This window comes from Acromyrmex echinatior, chromosome 12 (genome assembly GCF_024713525.1).
Source record: "Acromyrmex echinatior isolate Ae372 chromosome 12, ASM2471352v2, whole genome shotgun sequence".
Lineage (NCBI taxonomy): Eukaryota > Metazoa > Arthropoda > Insecta > Hymenoptera > Formicidae > Acromyrmex > Acromyrmex echinatior.
The window spans coordinates 12,821,909-12,841,948 of NC_141863.1; the positions used below are offsets into that span (position 1 = coordinate 12,821,909).

At 32.6% G+C, this 20,040-nt stretch overlaps 1 protein-coding gene across 6 annotated transcripts in view; it reads right to left on the reverse strand.

The window, feature by feature from the left end:
* LOC105143172 (uncharacterized) overlaps positions 1–20,040 on the reverse strand; it is a 422,981-nt gene that overhangs the window by 14,394 nt on the left and 388,547 nt on the right. For 5 of the 6 annotated variants that reach the window (XM_087411822.1, XM_087411820.1, XM_011051259.2 and 2 more), the window contains 8 exons: positions 15,060–15,308; positions 13,847–14,111; positions 12,438–12,894; positions 11,689–11,953; positions 9,427–9,796; positions 4,676–4,953; positions 2,752–2,997; positions 2,361–2,511 (listed from right to left, as the gene is read on the reverse strand). In XM_087411822.1, coding sequence (XP_087267948.1) covers positions 2,361–2,511; positions 2,752–2,997; positions 4,676–4,953; positions 9,427–9,796; positions 11,689–11,953; positions 12,438–12,894; positions 13,847–14,111; positions 15,060–15,308 — 2,281 coding nt within the window. Of the gene's footprint in view, positions 1–119; positions 1,499–2,360; positions 2,512–2,751; positions 2,998–4,675; positions 4,954–9,426; positions 9,797–11,688; positions 11,954–12,437; positions 12,895–13,846; positions 14,112–15,059; positions 15,309–20,040 lie in introns of those variants that run through there. The other variant, XM_087411823.1, reaches the window with a different exon arrangement.

The window sequence follows — 20,040 nt, forward strand, 5'->3', positions numbered from 1 at the left end:
CTCCCTATTCCTCTTTCGTTCTTTCTTTCTCTTTCCCTTTCCTTTCTCACGTTTCCTCTATCCGTCCATATCGTCTTTCCGCTTTCCACTGTCGCTCCACCGCACCGGTTATACCTCTCTTTTTATTTTTTTTTGTAGAATTTAAGTATTTGGCGGGTGCACGACCGAGTGGATGATGTATAATGTACGTCGGACAAATTGTGTGGGACAATTTTATTTGTTATAATTTGTTTTCATAGGTTTTTCTGCTTATTCCAAAAACTTCTGATTTTAATTCGATAAGTTTTATATTACAGCAGACTATACTATTATACAAGTTAAGGTAATCAAATTTTTTGATAAATTAACAGTAATCTAAAGATATGTATACGTTATGTATTACTCTCGAGAAATAATAAATAGAAAATGATAAAAATTCTGACACATTTACACTCTTAATTTGTTTTTGAATTTGTTTTTGAAATACGTTGCGTCTTATTTATCCGACGTACTTTGTATGATTATGATTCACTTGAGAATAATGATAAATTAATTAGAATCATATACATTATATAACATATGTATATAAGATATTAGAAGATGTTACTTCTACAAAGCAGGAAAAAGAAATTCATTCGAATTACAATTTTACGTGAAATTAAAAATGATCAATAATGTAGCGAGATTAATGATCCAATATAGACAGGCGTAAAATGAAATAAAGACGTCGAAAAGGAAGATGAAGATGCTCTGAAACGGTCTTGCACGTGCCAATAGAGTTCAGAGATTATCAATTTGCTCACAATACAATGAGAGAGAAAGTATCTATTTTTAATTTATACCCTGACGCAATTCCACTTGAGAAGCTGTTTAATTTCAGTGATATATATAATGTTCATATTTGCAGTCTCATATATTGCACGATTGCTCACTCATCTTTCAATTTTAATAAGATATTAGATGATGTTAAATTCGCACATCAATTTGCACTCTTGTCTAAAAGTCTTTGGATGTTTTGAATTGTGCTTTTGTAGACACAGTTGTATGTTTGATTATCCATATAAAACTATATAAAATTAGATATAATGCATTTAAAAAATTGCACTAAGTTTGAATGTAATCTCTCTGTTTGATTATATACATACACACACGTTTTAGTTATATATACAATCGATATTCATTTATATTCAATGTACCTTTCTGTATTTTGTCCCAAGACTTTCGGACGGCAATGTGTGCCAAGTAGGCCACGCAAATATATGTGAACAAGACGAAGAGATGGAATTGCGTGAAGGCGCTACGCCAAGAACGTTCACTATAGTTAATAATTCTGTTAGTATAAACCAATGATCAGTCCGTTGGGCGTAACACGTGGTTCAGTTTAAGACGAAATAGGTTCCCCGGCGCGGCAATGCATTCCTCCCAATTGGTCATGTCGCTTATAGAAACTGATCGTCACTAAGCCGAACTACGTAGCTTTTCTTGTGACAATCAAAGCACACCGCGTAGGCACTACCATCTGAACAGAAAATATGGAAAAGGCTATGTACAGCGAAAAGGCTACTGAGCAAGCGCGAGTAATGTCGCCGATTGTACTGTAATTGTACTGTGTTAATTGCGAAGGTCTAAAGTAATTGAGAGTAGACAAATCAGCCGCTCGATCGAGTATAATGTGATGTGACGTGTACAAGTGTAACGCCGATTTTGAATGTGTGACGAAAAAGATGTTGCCGTTTTAAGCTTACAAGAGCAAGCACTATTCGCACACCACCTATAAAACTTTCTAAAGCGTTTCTTAAGCTTTTTTCCTCCAATGTTGGGCGACGTTATTAGCATTAGAATATCTGAATTATTATTTAATACTTGGTCTTTTCTTATAATAATGTAAACACGATTTTATAAAAAATTGATTTAATAAAAGAATTAATTTAATAAAGTATTTTATCTTACATTTAAATTATACTTAAATTTGTTATTAAAATAACAATGGAGTTTTGGTATAAAAATTTGTATATGTATAATCAGAAACCAGCATCTTATCCACTAAAATAAATCATGTATAAAATGATAATTCAAATATTCTATAACGTATAAATATTCAAAATATTGGATTATTGTTATCAAATGCTTTAGCTTCAAGCTTTTTGCATGTTTTCAGATTAATCGATTAGTAAAAATTTCACAATATTAAACAAAGCGTAATGAGAATATTTAACATTTGTTGATGAAACAGAAAGTGATAGCTAAGGGTTAGAGCTAAGAATGATAGAGATCGTAAGGATTGCATTTAAATTATGCATTTTGCGCAAAGATGGTGAGTGGTGATGCGCGAAAACGGCATGGCAAAAATGTCTACGGAGTAGATACCCGAAGACGAATACCTTTTTTTTGCCGCCGATATCGATGTAATCTATGCAAGTGGCGATAATCAGGTGGTTCATCTCCCGAATCGCTACCCGCCGAACCGCTACTCGATGTCGCCGAAGAACTTTCACTGCTTGCTAACATCACGTCTAAGAGATTTGCTCTGGCCTAAGTGAAAGTAAAGCGATCAGTATTGCATTCATTTTCACGAGATTAGAAATAAAACATAATGAAGTAAAATGATTTACATGACATCTTGTATTTGTGAAAAATTGTTGTATTCAAGTAAACAAGCGATTAATTCTTATATCCGCAATGAAATAGTCAAGCATTTTATCTGCGAGCATTATTCTATTATTTATCTAAGTTACTTAAAATTTCTATAGTTTAGTCTTACTGAAAGCTCACCTTGGGGTCGGTGAAGTCAATATCACGTTCAACGTGAACCCATCCTGTCGGACAGCAGCAAGCAAGATCCAATTTCTCAAGCGGTACCTGCGATTCGTTGTTAACGATGTTAACAGCGGTAGTATCTTCACCCTTCCGAATCATGCGATTCAATTCATCTATAACGTCCTTGGATGTGGCGCGTTCATGGAAGCTCAATGTTCGATCTCTGCCCTCCACGAGAAGCGTTGCTCGTGCCGGACTAACCTGTATGAAGATTATGCAATCATTATTATAACAAAGTGTTTTGCTTAGAAATTAGATTAAAAATTTTTATAAAATTATAATATATATAAAATAAAATTAATTTCTCTTTCTAGCGTTAACACATTAATTAATACTATTAGTAACTGTTATTGTTTTATATTAGGTGTTGGAATTAATTCGTAGCGTTTTACAAGAGATGGCACAAGCAGTACACTATTTCGTTGTTACCTATAGTTCTGTATACATTGTAAACATCTATCATAGGACGTCATTTGCCGTACATAACCTTTCTTGAAATCATAAATAACAATACTGTATAATTCATTGAATATGTCAAAATTTGTGCCAGATAAAGTGTTTTTGCGGGGAGTTTTGCTTCATTACTTTAATATGAACAAAAGTGCAGCTGAAGCTCATCGTATTTTAGTGGATGTGTATAGTGAACATGCTCTGGCTGAGCAAACGTGTAGGAAGTGGTTTGCACGTTTTAAAGCTGGTGATTTCGACTTGGATGACAAGGAGCGACCTGGTCAGCCGAAAAAATTTGAAGATAACGATTTGCAGGCACTGCTCAATGAAAACTCATGTCAAACACTTAAAGAATTATCTACGTCATTGGAAGTTGACTTCTCAACAATAGGAAAACGTCTTAAAAGTTTGGGCATGATCCAGAAGGAAGGACATTGGGTCCCATATGAATTGAAACCAAGGGATATTGAGAGACGTTTTCTCACGTGCGAACTGCTGCTTCAACGGCAGAAAAGAAAAGGTTTTTTGCATCGGATTGTTACCGGTGACGAAAAGTGGATCCATTATGACAATCCAAAGCGCAGAAAGTCATGGGTTAAGCCCGGCGAACCATCAACATCAGTGGCAAAGCCCAATATCCATGGCTCAAAGCTCCTGCTCTGTATTTGGTGGGATCAGAAGGGTGTCATATACTACGAACTGCTAAAACCGCATGAAACCGTTACTGGAGATCTCTACCGACGGCAACTGATGCGCTTGAGCCGTGCATTGAAGCAAAAACGGTCGGAATACTTCGAAAGACACGATAAAGTCATCTTGCTGCACGACAATGCTCGCCCACACGTTGCAAAACCGGTAAAAACATACCTGGAAACACTTAAATGGGAAGTGCTACCGCATCCGCCGTATTCTCCTGATATTGCACCTAGCGACTACCACTTGTTTCGATCATTAGCTCATAGCTTGTGCGAGCAGAAGTTCACATCTTACGAAGATTGTACAAAATGGTTCGATTCCTGGATTTCATCTAAAGATGAACAGTTCTTCCGACGCGGTATTCATTCACTGCCCGAAAGATGGTCAAAAGTAGTAGAAAGTGATGGGAAGTACTTTCATTAATGTATTTTTTAATGCTCATGTGAAATAAATAACATTCTTTCATTAAAAAAACGCTACGAATTAATTCCAACACCTAATATTAACATTATTATATATTATTATAAGTGAGAGAATGTTTATATTATATTATTATATTGATAATCTCAATGTTAAGCGAAACAAATAATACCTCTCAATAAAATTTCTTGAAATAAAGAAATTATTTCTTAAAAATAAAAATGATTTCTTCAGGAAGAAAAAGGGAAATTGAATAAGTGTCGTTTTTCTTTTTTTTTATGCAAATTTAAGTAGTATTTGAAAGCAAACTTACAACTGTACTAGGCGTAGAGGAAGTTGCCTCTTCGTCCTCTTCGGGAACAGCTCCCAATTCCGATGGAGCTACCGTTGTATATGCAATACCGCCATTACACGACACAGCACTTACAATCCTCTCCTCGAGTGCCAACGGTGGTACCTGTATCTGATCGAGTAGCTCATCGTTGCTACTCATTTCATTCGCGTTTCCGATACTACGCTCTTGAACGGACGAACTTTCTAGCTTCGCTATCTTTGTCTCTCCCGTAGAATCATTTTTGTTAGGGACCAATTCTATAAGCGGTGAGATTTAAAACACATTTTTAATATCTTTTCTATTATTTTAAATTCCATTCTTTCATTACTATATTTAAAAAATTTCTTGATAATTATTTAGATTAAGAGACATCCCGCCATTGACCTTGACCTTGATGTATGTCGCCTGAGTAACCTCCGAGATATTTTAGATGGCGGGCGACCTTTGTTAAGTTTTAAAAATAACGTTTTATTTCTACTACATTTTTTTCAGGAATATTCAGAAATATTCGAAAAGTTTAATGATATATAATAACCTAATTAATAACATATAATAACCTATGATATATAATAACCATGGTATATGGTTGGGTTAGGTTTAGGTTATTATATACCCATGGGTACATTTTTATAGTTGGCGGTCGTCCTTTGTTAAAAAGTTATTAATAAAAAAAAGTTTTTAAAAATAACAAAAGAATAATTAAAGTTGAGGGCTCTTGAGATAAAAACTAAACAATCAATGAAAAAATGGGCAATTAAGAGCCTAGATTTGTAGTAATTGGAGCAATTATATCAACATATATTTCTCAATATTACATATATATAACAAATACCGAACGTTTCGGCTTAATTCAAGCCATCTTTAGCAATCTAGTATAATAAAATCTCTTGATAAATAATTCGAGACATTTTGCTAGTCTCGTAATACAAGTTCCTTAATACAATTCAAGCAGTAATACAATTCTTAAATCAAAGTAATCGAGTGCAGCAAGGGAATCTTCCAGATTACCAAATCTGAAGTATGTCACCTTCATTTAGCTGTTAGGCTAAGTGCGAGTTAAAAATAAAAAATAAAAAATAATATATATATAAGAAGGACAGTTACCATAAAGAAAGATCACCAATTTATTATGGAAACTTACCTATTGCACTTCATAATTGCACAATAAAATACCATAAATTAAATCACGATCGGCAAAAAGAATATCACAATGCCAAACATCTTTAGCGACATATTCAGTGTCAAAGCAGAGTCACGTATGTAAATTAACATGAAAGATTAAATATTGCAAGTACGTAAACAACAATGTCAAAAAAATAAATGTCGTTGAATAAAGAAAATACATAGATAGAAAACTGAATATAGTCAAATGATCCAAAAACGAGTAAAATCTATTTATTATGTTCGTATAAGCACGGTGCAAGAATTCTGTGCCTGCTTTCAAATTTAATCTCTCTTGCATTTTAATATTGAGCATCTCTGACATCAATCTTTTACCAAAATATCACTTTTTATCTAAAATTTTTGTGTTATTCCAATCAAATTCATAGTCAAATTCTAATCTATGTTCTGAAATAACAGATAAATTACCACTTTTTTTATTAATATCATTTTTGTGTTCATTAATTCTGTCCAACATAGAAAGCATTACAATTTTTATAATTAATCTTGTATACAACATTTTTCTTAGAATCGTGTGGTAAAACGTCTTTCTGAGCTTTGATGATTCCGTCAAGTTTATTTAAACTAAAGAAAGATAATCTGACATTAAGATTCTTGGTAATGTTCCTAAATTTCATAAATATTCAGTAAAAAAGATATAGTAAACCAACTCTTGCGAAAAAATATCTTCAATTTTAGCGTTAAACTCTCAAAAAGAACACTCACATTTGGATGTTAAACACTTGAAAAAAAAATGCTCAAATTTGGGTGTAATTTCGGACCGTCAAAGGTTATACCTAATTAAAGGTTAACGTCCAAAGAAAACTATCAAAATAAATGGCTTTATTATAATATATAAAATTAATTAAATTTGTTTTATTCCTAAAATAATGTTATTAATTTGCAACATATTTTCCGAAATACACACGACAAAATTATAATTAAAAAAACGCGCTCTTATTTGAGAATTAATTTTCTTATTTTTCTAAGCAGTCACCCATTCAATATCATACTCCATCCAACAGTGCTTGACCACTGCAATCGTATGGGAACTGCTGCTTCGGTGATCCAAGAACACTGAATGTTATCATGTAACTGTGATATATCTTAATAGGACTTCAACATCTTTAGGACTGCGTGAAACATCTTTTTGACAAACTTTATTTAGGCTGAGTTTGGAAAATCATCTGGATATGTTTTATATTCATCATTGTTTTACATTGGACAACAAGGATAAAACGATACATGGGGACACTCAAATGATGTTTCCGAACGCAGGCTAGATAAAGTTTGTCAAAATGATGTTTCATGCATATAGTATTAGAATATATTTCTTTCATAAATGAATCTGGCGCATCTATTGGGTCATTTAAAAAGTATCCGCGGTTTTTTCATTTAAAAATTGAACAAAAAACCGCGGATACTTTTTAAATGACCTAATATATTCAACATTTTAGCATTAATTCTCAATCATAAAGATTAACATTCAAGTGACACTTACATTCAATTTTGAAAATGACACTCAAAGGTTATTAAGCCGTTTAAGATTTATACTCATCTATTGAGTGTCATGAGTAAAACCGCGATTGGGTATTACCATCAAATTCCGTATATATTATGATATACACTAAACTATTCACCGAATTTAATGGTCACACCCAATGACACTCAATATTGATGCTCAACGCTTAAGTGACACCCAATGTTGACGGTCAACACTCAACTTTGATGTTAAACACCTAAATTTGAGTATTAACACAATAAATTGAGGGTTTTTTTTCGTGAGAGAAGAGATTTTTTTATCTTCAGTCTCCTTATTGTTAAATTTATCTACTTGTTTTAACATTTTGCATTTTAACAGAAATCTTAATCTTAAATTAATAGTGTCAAAGATAAATTTGATAGGATAATCATTGTTCAAAAACGTCTTAATAATAAAATTGAAATTTTTCATATGATATCTCGGATGAGAAAGTAAAAAGACTCTGTCAACCATGCTTATTGTAAAAGATTGGTGTCAGAGATGCTCAATATTAAAATGCAAGAGAATGGATTAAATTTGAAAGCAGACACAGAATTCTTGCACCGTGCTTATACGAACATAATAAATAGATTTTACTCGTTTTTGGATCATTTGACTATACTCAGTTTTCTATCTATGTATTTTCTTTATTCAACGACATTTATTTTTTTGACATTGTTGTTTACGTACTTGCAATATTTAATCTTTCATGTTAATTTACATACGTGACTCTGCTTTGACACTGAATATGTCGCTAAAGATGTTTGGCATTGTGATATTCTTTTTGCCGATCGTGATTTAATTTATGGTATTTTATTGTGCAATTATGGAGTGCAATAGGTAAGTTTCCATAATAAATTGGTGATCTTTCTTTATGGTAACTGTCCTTCTTATATATATATTATTTTTTATTTTTTATTTTTAACTCGCACTTAGCCTAACAGCTAAATGAAGGTGACATACTTCAGATTTGGTAATCTGGAAGATTCCCTTGCTGCACTCGATTACTTTGATTTACAACTACTTGAATTGTATTAAGGAAGTTGTATTCGAGGCTACCTAAATTTATTAAGAGATTTTATTATACTAGACTGCTGAAGATGGCTTGAATTAAGCCAAAACGTTTGGTATTTGTTATATATATGTAGTATTAAGAAATATATGTTGATATAATCGCTCCAATTACTGCGAATCTAGGCTCTTAATTGCCCGTTTTTTCATTGATTGTTTAGTTTAAAAATAACGTTTGATTTCTATTGATTTCATTTCAGTCGAATTATACGATTTCATTTTTCAGAAATTCTCAGAAGTATTTGGAAAGTTTAATGGCATATAATACAACTATATAACACGAATATTCCTTGCTTTAAAATATTAGTTTGCTATTCATGTATGTAGGGGGGTGAGAGTTGAAGATGAGAGTCCTGCAGTTTGGAAGGTAGATGAGAGTCGCTTCGGCTGAAAGTTGTGCATCCTTTGCAGGGAGTTGAGGTAAATAATATCTTTCACCTTAGACTCTCACCTCCCTCTCTCCTTGCGAAGGGGCGCATAACTTTTATTTTCAACTTTCATCCCCCCCCCCTGCAGAGGGGTGCACGACTTTCACATTCGACTCTTACCCCCCTCCCCCCTACATAGGGGCGCACAACTTTCACCTGAAGGGACTCTCACCGTCCCTCCCCCCTGCAAAGGAGTGCACGAGTGTCACCCTCGACTCTGATCACCCTCCTACAGTGCATGAATAGTAAACATATTTTAAAGCAGAGAATTTTCGTGTTATATAATTGAATTTTTTTTATTAATAACTTTTTAACGAAGGACAATCGCCATCTAAAACCTGTTGGAGGTCTCTCATGGCCATGACAACATATATCAAAATCAAGATTATCGGCGAGGTGTCTCTTAATCTGAATAAGTACCATTTCTTTTAATTAATTGATTTTATTATTTTTTTTCCTGTATTTTATGATTATAATAACAATAACTTGATTGAAAAATAGACAGTATGAAACGTTCTGTTTAATTAACGAATACAATTGAGTATCACCTTCGGTCGAGTGAGACACGTTCTGCGGTTCCACGGGATTATTTGGTAACTCTGCGAGGTACATCTGTTGTTCGGCGATGAAAGACAGAACACTCTGAAGCGCTTGTTCCCTATCCGGTGGTGGTCTACCACTTCTGGAGGACGTGCTCGCCAAGCTCTTGGTACTCTCGAACTTTACTAGCCGGTAAAAGTCTCTGGTGAAGTCAGTGCCGATTGACGGAGTGTCAGGATCGTCGCTGCAGCCAGAGAGTGCCGCCGATGAACGCTTACTCGAGTTCTCCAGGGCACCCTCCTCGCTACTCCAGGACGCACCGGGACTTGAGGCATACGGCCAAGGTCCGTTTGTCCTCGCGTCCATTAAAAGCGCAACCTAAGAAATAAATGATAATTTGCTGCAAGATAGTACAAAATAATACTTTAATATGATTTTTATATTACGTCGCCTGAAAAAGACGTTGTTTCTTTAAATATACCCATTATTGCGAAGAGTATTACTAAGGTCTGGTAATATAAAGCTTAGGACATTCGTACAGAATATAAGAGATCCGATTTTGACTCCCGGCAATAAATATTTTACAATAAATTTACAGTTTTTTACATTAACATCCTTTTAATATGACGTCTAATTGAGCATCAAATTATTAAAAAAATTGCCAATTGTTAATTTAATTCGTAATATTATTACAGTAGTTTAATTGCGTACTCGCATGACTATTATAAATAAAATTAATTTCATGGTTATGCGATTAAATTGAATCAAATTTAATTAATATATAGATACACAGGGAATGAAAAGTTACTTTTTAAAGGTAATAAGTTACAGTTACTCATTATCGAGTAGAAAAAGTAACAAATTACCATTACTAATTATTTTTAAAAGTAACTTGTTAAAGTTACCGGTACTTGAGAGAAAGTTAATTTTCATTATTTTTCCGTTACTTTTTTTAAAGTCGACGATCACCAATCACACTGGTGACTGTCCCACGTAGACGAGTGCCTAGAGGATTTTAGTCTCAAGAGAGCGCTATGAGTAACTTATGTCTAATCTATGAATTAAAAAGAAGACCAAACTCAAGCGGCCGATCACGAAAAAGTTGAGCTCGATTTCTGGCTTCGGAAAAGCACTGTGGAAGAATAAATTCGAGCTCCTCTGTCGAAGAAAATTGCCAATTTACAATTAGAGGATTTGATAAATATTTTTCTTTCCATTTTCTTGTAATTCTATAAATTTGTGTATTTTCATGCGTAGAATATATTCTGAGAAGGAAAACTGTCGCTCAAGTCCCATTTTATTTTTTTTATTTCGAAGTTTTTTGAAGTCCGGTAAGTTAAAAAAAAAGTTCGGTTTATGACTGTGTGCATAAATGTATTTGTCAATAAATATTGATGCATTTATTATTTAATCAGATAAAATGAAATTTTATACAAACATGTATTCCATATGCGTTATCGTATACATGTGATATATACAGGGTTGGCCATATTCGACGGAAAGATGTTTTTTTTTTCAATCATGGGACGTCGTTACTCGATCTAACATCTCTGTCAAAAGTTACAGTGTTTGCCAGATCTTTCCGTCGAATATGGCCAACCCTGTACTTCCAACTTTTCCAGCAACCGCATTGTCCCGATTTTTCGAAGCCGTGTTTCGAGCCTACGTATTCATAGTCAGACCGATATTCATAGTTAGGGGGTCGATTATTGCATAAAGCCAATAAAGGTAACTCATATAAATTTTTTATCGTCGAAAATGGATCCGTAAATGAAATTACTCTATCACGTCACATTTTTGAGATATTTAATTCAGCTCAAAGATACCAAAAAATATCATTCCTGGTACCTTTAGGTTCAATTTTCTCAAAAACCTAACGTGATGGAGCAATTTTACTTATGGATTCGTTTTCAGTGACAAAAATTTATAAGAATTACTTGGTCCGGTTTGTGATCTAAAATCCGTGTTATTAAGTGTCCTGAAATACTTAAAAATTTTTTAGAAAACTTTAGAAATTAAAATAATTAAAAAACAATTAAGCAAATTTCAAATTCGGATATTAGATGATTATAAATTGCTATTGTAATATAAAGTTTAAATTCTTTAAGAATTAACTCTTTTTACAAATTTAAAACTACTTTCATAATACGCCCGCATTTGAATTAATCAGGCTACAATAGATTCGACTCTTCGTAACGATATTTTTATTCAAATAATTAAATGAACGTTGTAGAAGCCGATCGATATTGTATAACACTCGACAGACATACCAGCTCTCCTCCGGTCCTATCGGCAAGATAGCTCGCACCGTTCCACAGACATTCGTTCGCGTCCTCCTCCAATTCCAGAAGATTATGTTCCTTGATTGCTGGTAGGGCAGGTGTATTTGTAGCTGGTTGCTCCTTCCACATTGCGGATTCATTTTGTACGAGGTCTTCCGTGGACAGGGAGAAACTCCAATCCTCCAACTCCGCTCTGTCGTATTCCAATTCGAGCAGATCTCGATGTTGTTGCGTGCTTCTACTGTCATCGAGCCTGAAACCCGTGCGGTGATCAATTCATATTTTCATGTTTCAGTTATATCGATAATCTATTATCCGGCTTTAGAGAAAATACGGTTGTTCTTCCGTTGTTTCATAAAATGTTTAATTGCAAAACCGTAATGCAAATTAAACAAATACATAAAGCTTCATTATATTGTAATTTGCGTATGTAATATATTTAAAATGTTTTTTCGAATATAAATTCCAATATTTGTAATATACGGAATCTAATTTTTAATAATCTAATCTTTTAATATTATAAAACTCGATAATATTTTAATTCTGTGGAAATAACAATAGTTTATTAGCATTTTTCTTTAATAAACCTGATAAAAGAAGCTAACATTAATTAAAAGGAAGAGACATTAGAGTTTCTAGTGTTACACTCACATATTCCATTTTTACGTTTCCCCAATCAAGTTTTCATAATTCAGCGATTATGCACTCTCAGAAATATATACATATAGCAAACAAACCTAAGCCATTGCTGCACATATTCGGCGTCCCAGCCTTCCTCCTCCACCAGCAAGAGAGAAGATGAGCCTATGGGGCTAGGCAATTTATATGGTGTAAAATTGGCGGTAGTAGTGAGCTTGAGACAGAGATGACTGTCGGAGAAGCTACGCATTACATGTTGATAGGGTAACAGATCTTTAGTCGGCGGATAGCTGTGGCGCGGATTGATGCCCACGGTGAGATTCAGAGGTAGAAAGAGGACGTCTGGATCGCTGGCGTCGAGGGCGACAAGACGAGCATCCGGCGACACATCAGCTTCGGTCTCGTCGGTGGCCTCCTTCAGATCTTCGAGGCCGCGCACAGATGGTTCCTGACGCGTACCTTCACCTTGAACGTCACTCGACATGGTCGAGTAGCCCTCGTCGCGATTACCGCTTTCTGGGCTTTCGCTGCCTTCTTCCTCCGACGGTTTTTGCGCTGCAAATGATTTAATCAAATAACTCCGAGAAGAGTAGACGCATTACAGTTTTATCTTACCATTTTTTACTATCATATGTTGCTGTTAGAGAGCCTCAAAAGGAGAGAGTGGCAGACTGCATCATGATTCGTCTCCTCTGATTGGACGCGGGCATCAAAGCTCCATAAGCATGGAAGAGATTGGAGAAGACTGGTCATGTGATCTTCGTCTTGATTGGACGCGATTATTCACATGATGCAATTTGTCACTTTCTCTCTTTGAAGCTTTCTAGTTGCTGTATAACAGGATTTTTCAATCACCGTGGCATACGGATGTGTCGCAAAGGATCTCCAGTGTATCGCAAAATTTTAGGAAAAATAAAAAGAAGTGAAAAAGATTACAAATAAATAAAAAAACCAAGTAAGACATTAAAATATTTAAAAAAATACTTTAAAAAATACTTTAAAAAATACTTTAAAAAATTATCTAAATTATAATACATATGTACATTCTTATTTTAATTAAATCACGACATCTTTCTCATTATTATAATAAAATCACTTTTAAAACAATAAAGTAAAAACTTTAGAATTTATAGTTATTTTTTAATGTCGTATTGGCGATATTTGAGCTATGCTGATTGCTAAAGCACCTCAGAATAATTTTTTTTCGACAAATTTGATTCGCTATTTAAAGTGCCGCAAATCAAAAAGTGTTGAAAAATGCTGATGTATGCACATGTGTGTGATCAAGTAAATAATAGAATAAAAATATCTTAAGAACGGAAAAAATTTTTCGAGATTTCTACACTGAGAAAAACTTTTGGTTAAAGATAAATGAATCAGAAAATTTTGATTTGTCTATTTTCAATCAGAATTTCAATTAATGTAATCAGATACTTTTTCTAGCATCTTATAATTACGTTTGATTCTATAGCAAATGTGTTAAATCGTGATAAAAGATAATTAGTACCAAGAGGTCTACTACGTCGGCACTTAGTGGTTGCCATCACGGGTATTTGCAAATTGAGGGAACGCGGTCTTGAGAGAGGTATCCAGGAAGGGTCCAGACCCAAAGCGGCAACCAGGGCGGCTGGACCAGCCTCGAGAATTCCTTGGATAAGTTCAGTAGGGCTTTCAGGACTGGCAGCCTGCGCCAAGAGTCCTGACAATGCTCGATTTTGAGCCTCAAGCTCTCGTATACGTCTCTGCAATGCACCTATTTCCTCCCTAAGACCCTGAGAACAATTTGATGGTCATCAGTATTCTTACTCAATATGTGTCGTTTAAAAAGCGCATTAGCGAGTGGAAAGAAACTTGTTAACAGCAGATTTAATCCTTTCAAAAAATAATTCTAAGTAAAACTTAAAAATTGATATTAGATATTAACAATCCTAGAAAAATAATAGCTAAGTATTTTCTAGACTTATATGAATTGCATACCATTTGTACAATCTATTAAATTTTATTTTTTTTTATTGTACACTGAAAGAAAAGATTGGCTGCTGCAGCAAATTAGATGGCAAAATATGGTACAGCATTTTTAATTAGTTGCAGCAGCCAATTTTTGCTGCAATCAAAAATGTTATGCCATATTCAATCAATCTTTTCTTTCAGTATAAACTTAAGAAGAATAAATAATGTATTAGCGAAAATATAAAATGTTATCATATATAAGTTTTGAAAAGATTATTATGTTCGAATTAAACATTATTATTTTTCTAAGCGTGAAAAATCCTGATTATTATACAGTGCTGAAAATCTCTGCCTTCAAACGTTACATTTATCTACATATGTAATAATTTGAGTAATCTAAATAAATCGTAGTAAAAAAAGAGATAAAATTTTATTGAAATGAAATTCGTATAAAATTAAACAAAGTGTGTAAGAATCTTTCGTATACAAGATGTACTTGGCGCGAGACACTATCGTGTCTCTTGATCGTATGTTTTCAACATCGTTCTCAAAAAGAAATATCTCTCCAAAGCTACACTTGAAGAAATTTCTCTTCTAAAATTTTCCAAATAATAAAAGTTTATACACAAATTCTTCAGCATTTTATGTACATAATAGCATTCACAGAGCGCACATCTTCATCGCAACGGACACGAGCTATTCGAAGAGGATGAAAAGAGACAAAATGAGAAATAGAGAAAAGGAAAGGTAACGAGAGCATAGCAATGAACCTTTTGGGATAGGAGAGCGCGGACCACCTGGTTGGCGACGTCATCCAAGCACCGCTCATACTGTCGACGCTGGGCATCAGCGTCTCTTGCTAAGGCTGCGTGCTCCGTTTCAAGGGTTGCCAAACGTGCCACCAGCGCGGCGTGCACTTCACCGGCGCATGCTGCCTCCAGGCCGCGTAGTTGACCACGCATCGACTCATTCTCCAGTTGCAGTTTTGATATCTGCGCCTGATACTGGTGTACGCGCGCCTGCAAACAGACGTGTGAAAATTATTTCTAGCATATTCTGTTGAAGGAAAAGTTCTGAAGTATTTTGTTAACTCAAAGGGTATCACTAAATTTTTTGTCAAGCGCTCTGTAGATTACATAATCATAACGCTGTGTAGATAGAATAGGCTAAACTGAGTCGAAAAGTCTTGTACCATTTTGCAATTTTCACAGTTAATAAGATATTAATTACTAAAAATCACTGAATATTGGTCTTCTATAATTTTTTACTCAAATACTATCAACTTTACAGAAAAATAGTAAGAGACAAAATTTATTTATTTTTTTCTCATAAAATTCTGAGAATTTTTTTAGAATTTTTTAATACCTTATTTTCTCATGTTAATAAAAATAATTGTCAATAAGAAAATGCGGTACTAAAAAGTTGACAAAAAATTCTAAAAAAATTCTTAAAATTTTATGAAAAAAAATGAACAATTTTTGTCTCTTGCAGTTTTTTTGTAAAGTTCATATATTTAAGAAAAAAATTATTGAAGACCAATATTCGGTAATTTTTAGTAATTAACATCTTGTTACCTATTGTGAAAATTGCAAAATGGTAGAGGATTTTTGGACTTAGTTTAGTCAGCTCTATTTGCACAAGAGCGCTTGGAAAAAATTTTCGGGACACCCTGTAGGATAACTCCGGCAAATACGCCGCGGTGGGATTCACGCCGCAGAAGTAAAAAAAAAATAGAAGGAATGGAGGTAATTTTCCCGCAATTACTCTGTTACATGCCTTTATGTTATATTAGTATTGTGTTATGATTTCAGTTTCTGACTGTTAATATTAATGAAATTATTGTAAGTTGAATCAATTTGTCAATGTAATAAGTAACGCCATCATAAATTATAATCTACATAAAATGATTAATGTAGGGCGTGCAGAAGACTTAGTGGTTATTTCATGGTACATACGCATAGTGGAATAGTAAAGTATATTGTGTAACAAAATACAAGTGCTTTGCTTTCGTATTCTTTGTTAGATTGTTGTCTTGTATATCCCACCTGTTTGGGACATTTTTAGCAAGCGGGATTTATGCGCATATTGTATACTATCCAAAGCATACAAAGTGCGCAGATTGCATTCAGTGTATTAAATGCAATAAACACATTATATAAAATATGTACCTTGTCATAACATTTGTAATATATGTAGGAAGATTGTAATTATTATTTATTACTTCATATACATATTTACCTTATTCCTTAACAAAATTTTACAAAACATATTTTATAAGTTATTGTGCCATTATATGTTTTATTTATAAGCATTATTTGTAAATTTTTTATGAACTGAATATCCTCCTTCCCACTCCCTATGAGTAGCCATATATCCATCCCTATGGGATAAACGATAAAAATGCAAGAGTTTCAAAAAGTTTATTTTTTAATATGAAAAATAGATATTTCGGATTTCTAATATTTTTTTCATAGTAATAGACAGTACAAAGTTTTTACTAATAGTTCGTTTACTATAAACATAGTAAATAATACTTAATAAATTAAGTTTTTGATAGGTGCGGCATATATACCGGAGTTACCCTATATCAATATACACAATATTTTCGTCAAAAATGAACAATATTTAAATTGAAAAAAAAAGGTTTTAAAGCTCATAAAACCTATACTTTTAAAAGGTTGTTATAATTTTTTAATTCATGTGAATTTGATAATTTTTACGTATTTGGAGACACTGGTAGTGTTTCGACGCTAAACATGATGTGAGACTCTGACGTGCTTTCTTTACACGAGCCTAGAAAACTAAGAGTTAAAATAAAATCTTTCTTCTCATTGTATGGGTTTGTCACATACATAAAAAAAAAATTTGCGAATATTTTCGATTGTCCATCGTGAAAATTCGAAATTTCCTTTACAAAATCGTTTTTTATGTTCCTACAATTTTTTTGTCTTTGGAGTTATTTGCGAGTTAAGTAAAAATATATCATAATGACTTTGATTGCTCATAACTCCTGAAACTCGTACTGCAATTAAAAAAGAATCTTAAAGCTAAAACGTTCTTTTAACGAGTTTAATTGCCAATTTAAAAAAAAATAGAATATGTATATATGTGTATATATATATATATATATATATATATGAGTTAAAAATATGACATTACTTTTCTTTTAATTGCATAATAATTATAAGGACAGTATAATGTCATATTTTTGGCTCAAATTTATATACATTCTACATTAAAAAAATTAGCAGTTATATCATTCGCTAGAGCAAAGTTTCAGTTTTAAAAATCTGATTGTGGTATGATAATTTGTAATGAAATTATGAGCAATCAAATCAATGTTTTTTTATTTAACTCACGTGTAACTCGGTAACAAAAAATCATGGGAAAATTTTGTAAAAATGAATTTGTAGGAAAAACTTTAAGCTTTCACATCAGATAGTCGAAAATTTCGCAATGAACATATTCTGTATATAATTTTGAACTAACAAAATACCGCAAAAATTTTCCTTCAATATCATAGATAGCTTCTAAACTATATGATGTATAAAAACGAAGAATAGAATTCAGGACGTTGATGATGTTTTATGAACATTATTACATGACGATAAGCATCGTAACCTGAAATAAAGATATAGGAATCATGGTCGAGTCTAAAAATTAACATCTTTATTAGTATATCTTCAATTACGATAGGCTGCAATGATGCAGATAATTAATATTGTGTATAATAATTATTTGTATCTATAATATCCAAGATTGGATAAGTTAGCTTTTTTTTAACTAAGTTAAGTTAAAGTTAACAGTTTTAAAAATTTAACTTACTTTAGTTAAGATAAAAGTTAATCCATAGTGGCAATATGAATTAAAAGTTCAATTAATGAAAAAAGTAATTAAAAAGTTAAAAGTTAAATTTGTTTTATTTCATCATTTCAAGTTAACTTCTTTTTACGCTTTAAAAAACTAAATTTAAAAAACTAAGTTAAAAACTTTTTTAACTAACAAGGAAAGACTCACTATATATTTCATGAATTTTGGTTAGCTTTTGCGTGATTATTCTGGGATATCAAAAAATAATCCTTGCAAAGCAAGTAACTTGCACTTCTGCGTATTTTTCGAGGAAATCGTGATTTTAGATCATGACGACGGATTGCTTTCAAACCTCTTTATTCTTTGTTTAAAAATAAAGGAAATATTTGAATTTATTTAAAATTAGAAAAATATATCTTCAACGACCATAAATGTATAAGCATATAATCCGAGTAGAGACACTAATTATTTAACCCTATTTTTACAGCATAAAGTTGCACAAAAGTTGCAGCAATACTGCTGCAACATTGCAGCAATATTGCAGAGATTTTGCAGCGATGTTGCTATAGTATTGCTGCAACTTTTGTGCAACTTTGTGCTGTAAGGGTGATGTTAACTTTTACAAAATTAAATTAATAAAATATATTAGGTGTTGGAATTAATTCGTAGCGTTTTTTAATGAAAGAATGTTATTTATTTCACATGAGCATTAAAAAATACATTAATGAAAGTACTTCCCATCACTTGTAAAACGCTACGAATTAATTCCAACACCTAATAACTATGTAAAGTTAAAAAGTTAAGAGTCTAAATGAAGTTAAAATTAATTAACTTTTTAACTTAACTTTTAGCTTTTTAATTTAGCATTACCCAACCTTGATTAATATACAATACATGTATATATGTTTCCTTAATGCAAAAAATCTCTCTCTCTCTCTCTCTCTCTCTTTTTTGCAGATTTAAAAATATAAAATAATTATAAAGCAAGACATTTTGTCAAACTCGACCAAAGAAATAACTATATCACAATTATACAATAAAATATAATTTTAAGAACCTATAAATTTTCGGAATTACATTACAAATATATATATATATATATATATATATATATATATATATATATTATACTCGAGTTACATATATATATATATATATATACATATATATATATATAATACGAGAGTTTATTATTTTCTTAAAAAATATCTAAATTATCCAAGGTAAAAACTTTAATTTGTAAAATATTTACAGATTATCTGATAAAACGTAAGATAAATTATTATATGCTCAGCGAACTCTTTCCTGTATATTCGGCTATTTAAAGCATATTGGCGATTATAATCTCGATCTTGATTCAGTGTGAAAATAAAAAATTGCAGGCCAACGAAGGCCAGGAGCGCTCCATAAATATCTCGTGTTATAGTATGCACTAAAGCTCAATTCCCGGCGATCATTAAAATTAAGCGCTAATGGATTGTTTCGATTCTATCAAGAGTGATTCATATTGCCCCTTGCGGTTTCTAGATGTTATATTGTGCCTGCGTTTAACTTGGTCACTGTAAAAAGAAAATCGACCGCGGAGATTTAAATATCCCAGGCACAGCAGCACGAATATTTCCGCAATTATCTTGATGGTCTTATTATAGAACGAAACCGCTCTTAAATTATTCGTTCTTAAAATACTTGAAACATCTGACGATCTTTTTATTTCTGCTTTCAAATGAAAACAATTACGCCGTGGTACTTGTGATGATTGCCATTTGCCTCTTAAATACTCGCGAAGCTGAAGGTAGAAAATACTTCGGTCACAGTGACGAATTATTATTATTATTGTTGTTATGTAAACATACGAGGATCTCATATGTGCGTTCGGAAATTCAAAATTTATTAAAATTATGTTTTACGCCTGTTAAAAATCCTCTAATTATAAGTTAAGTA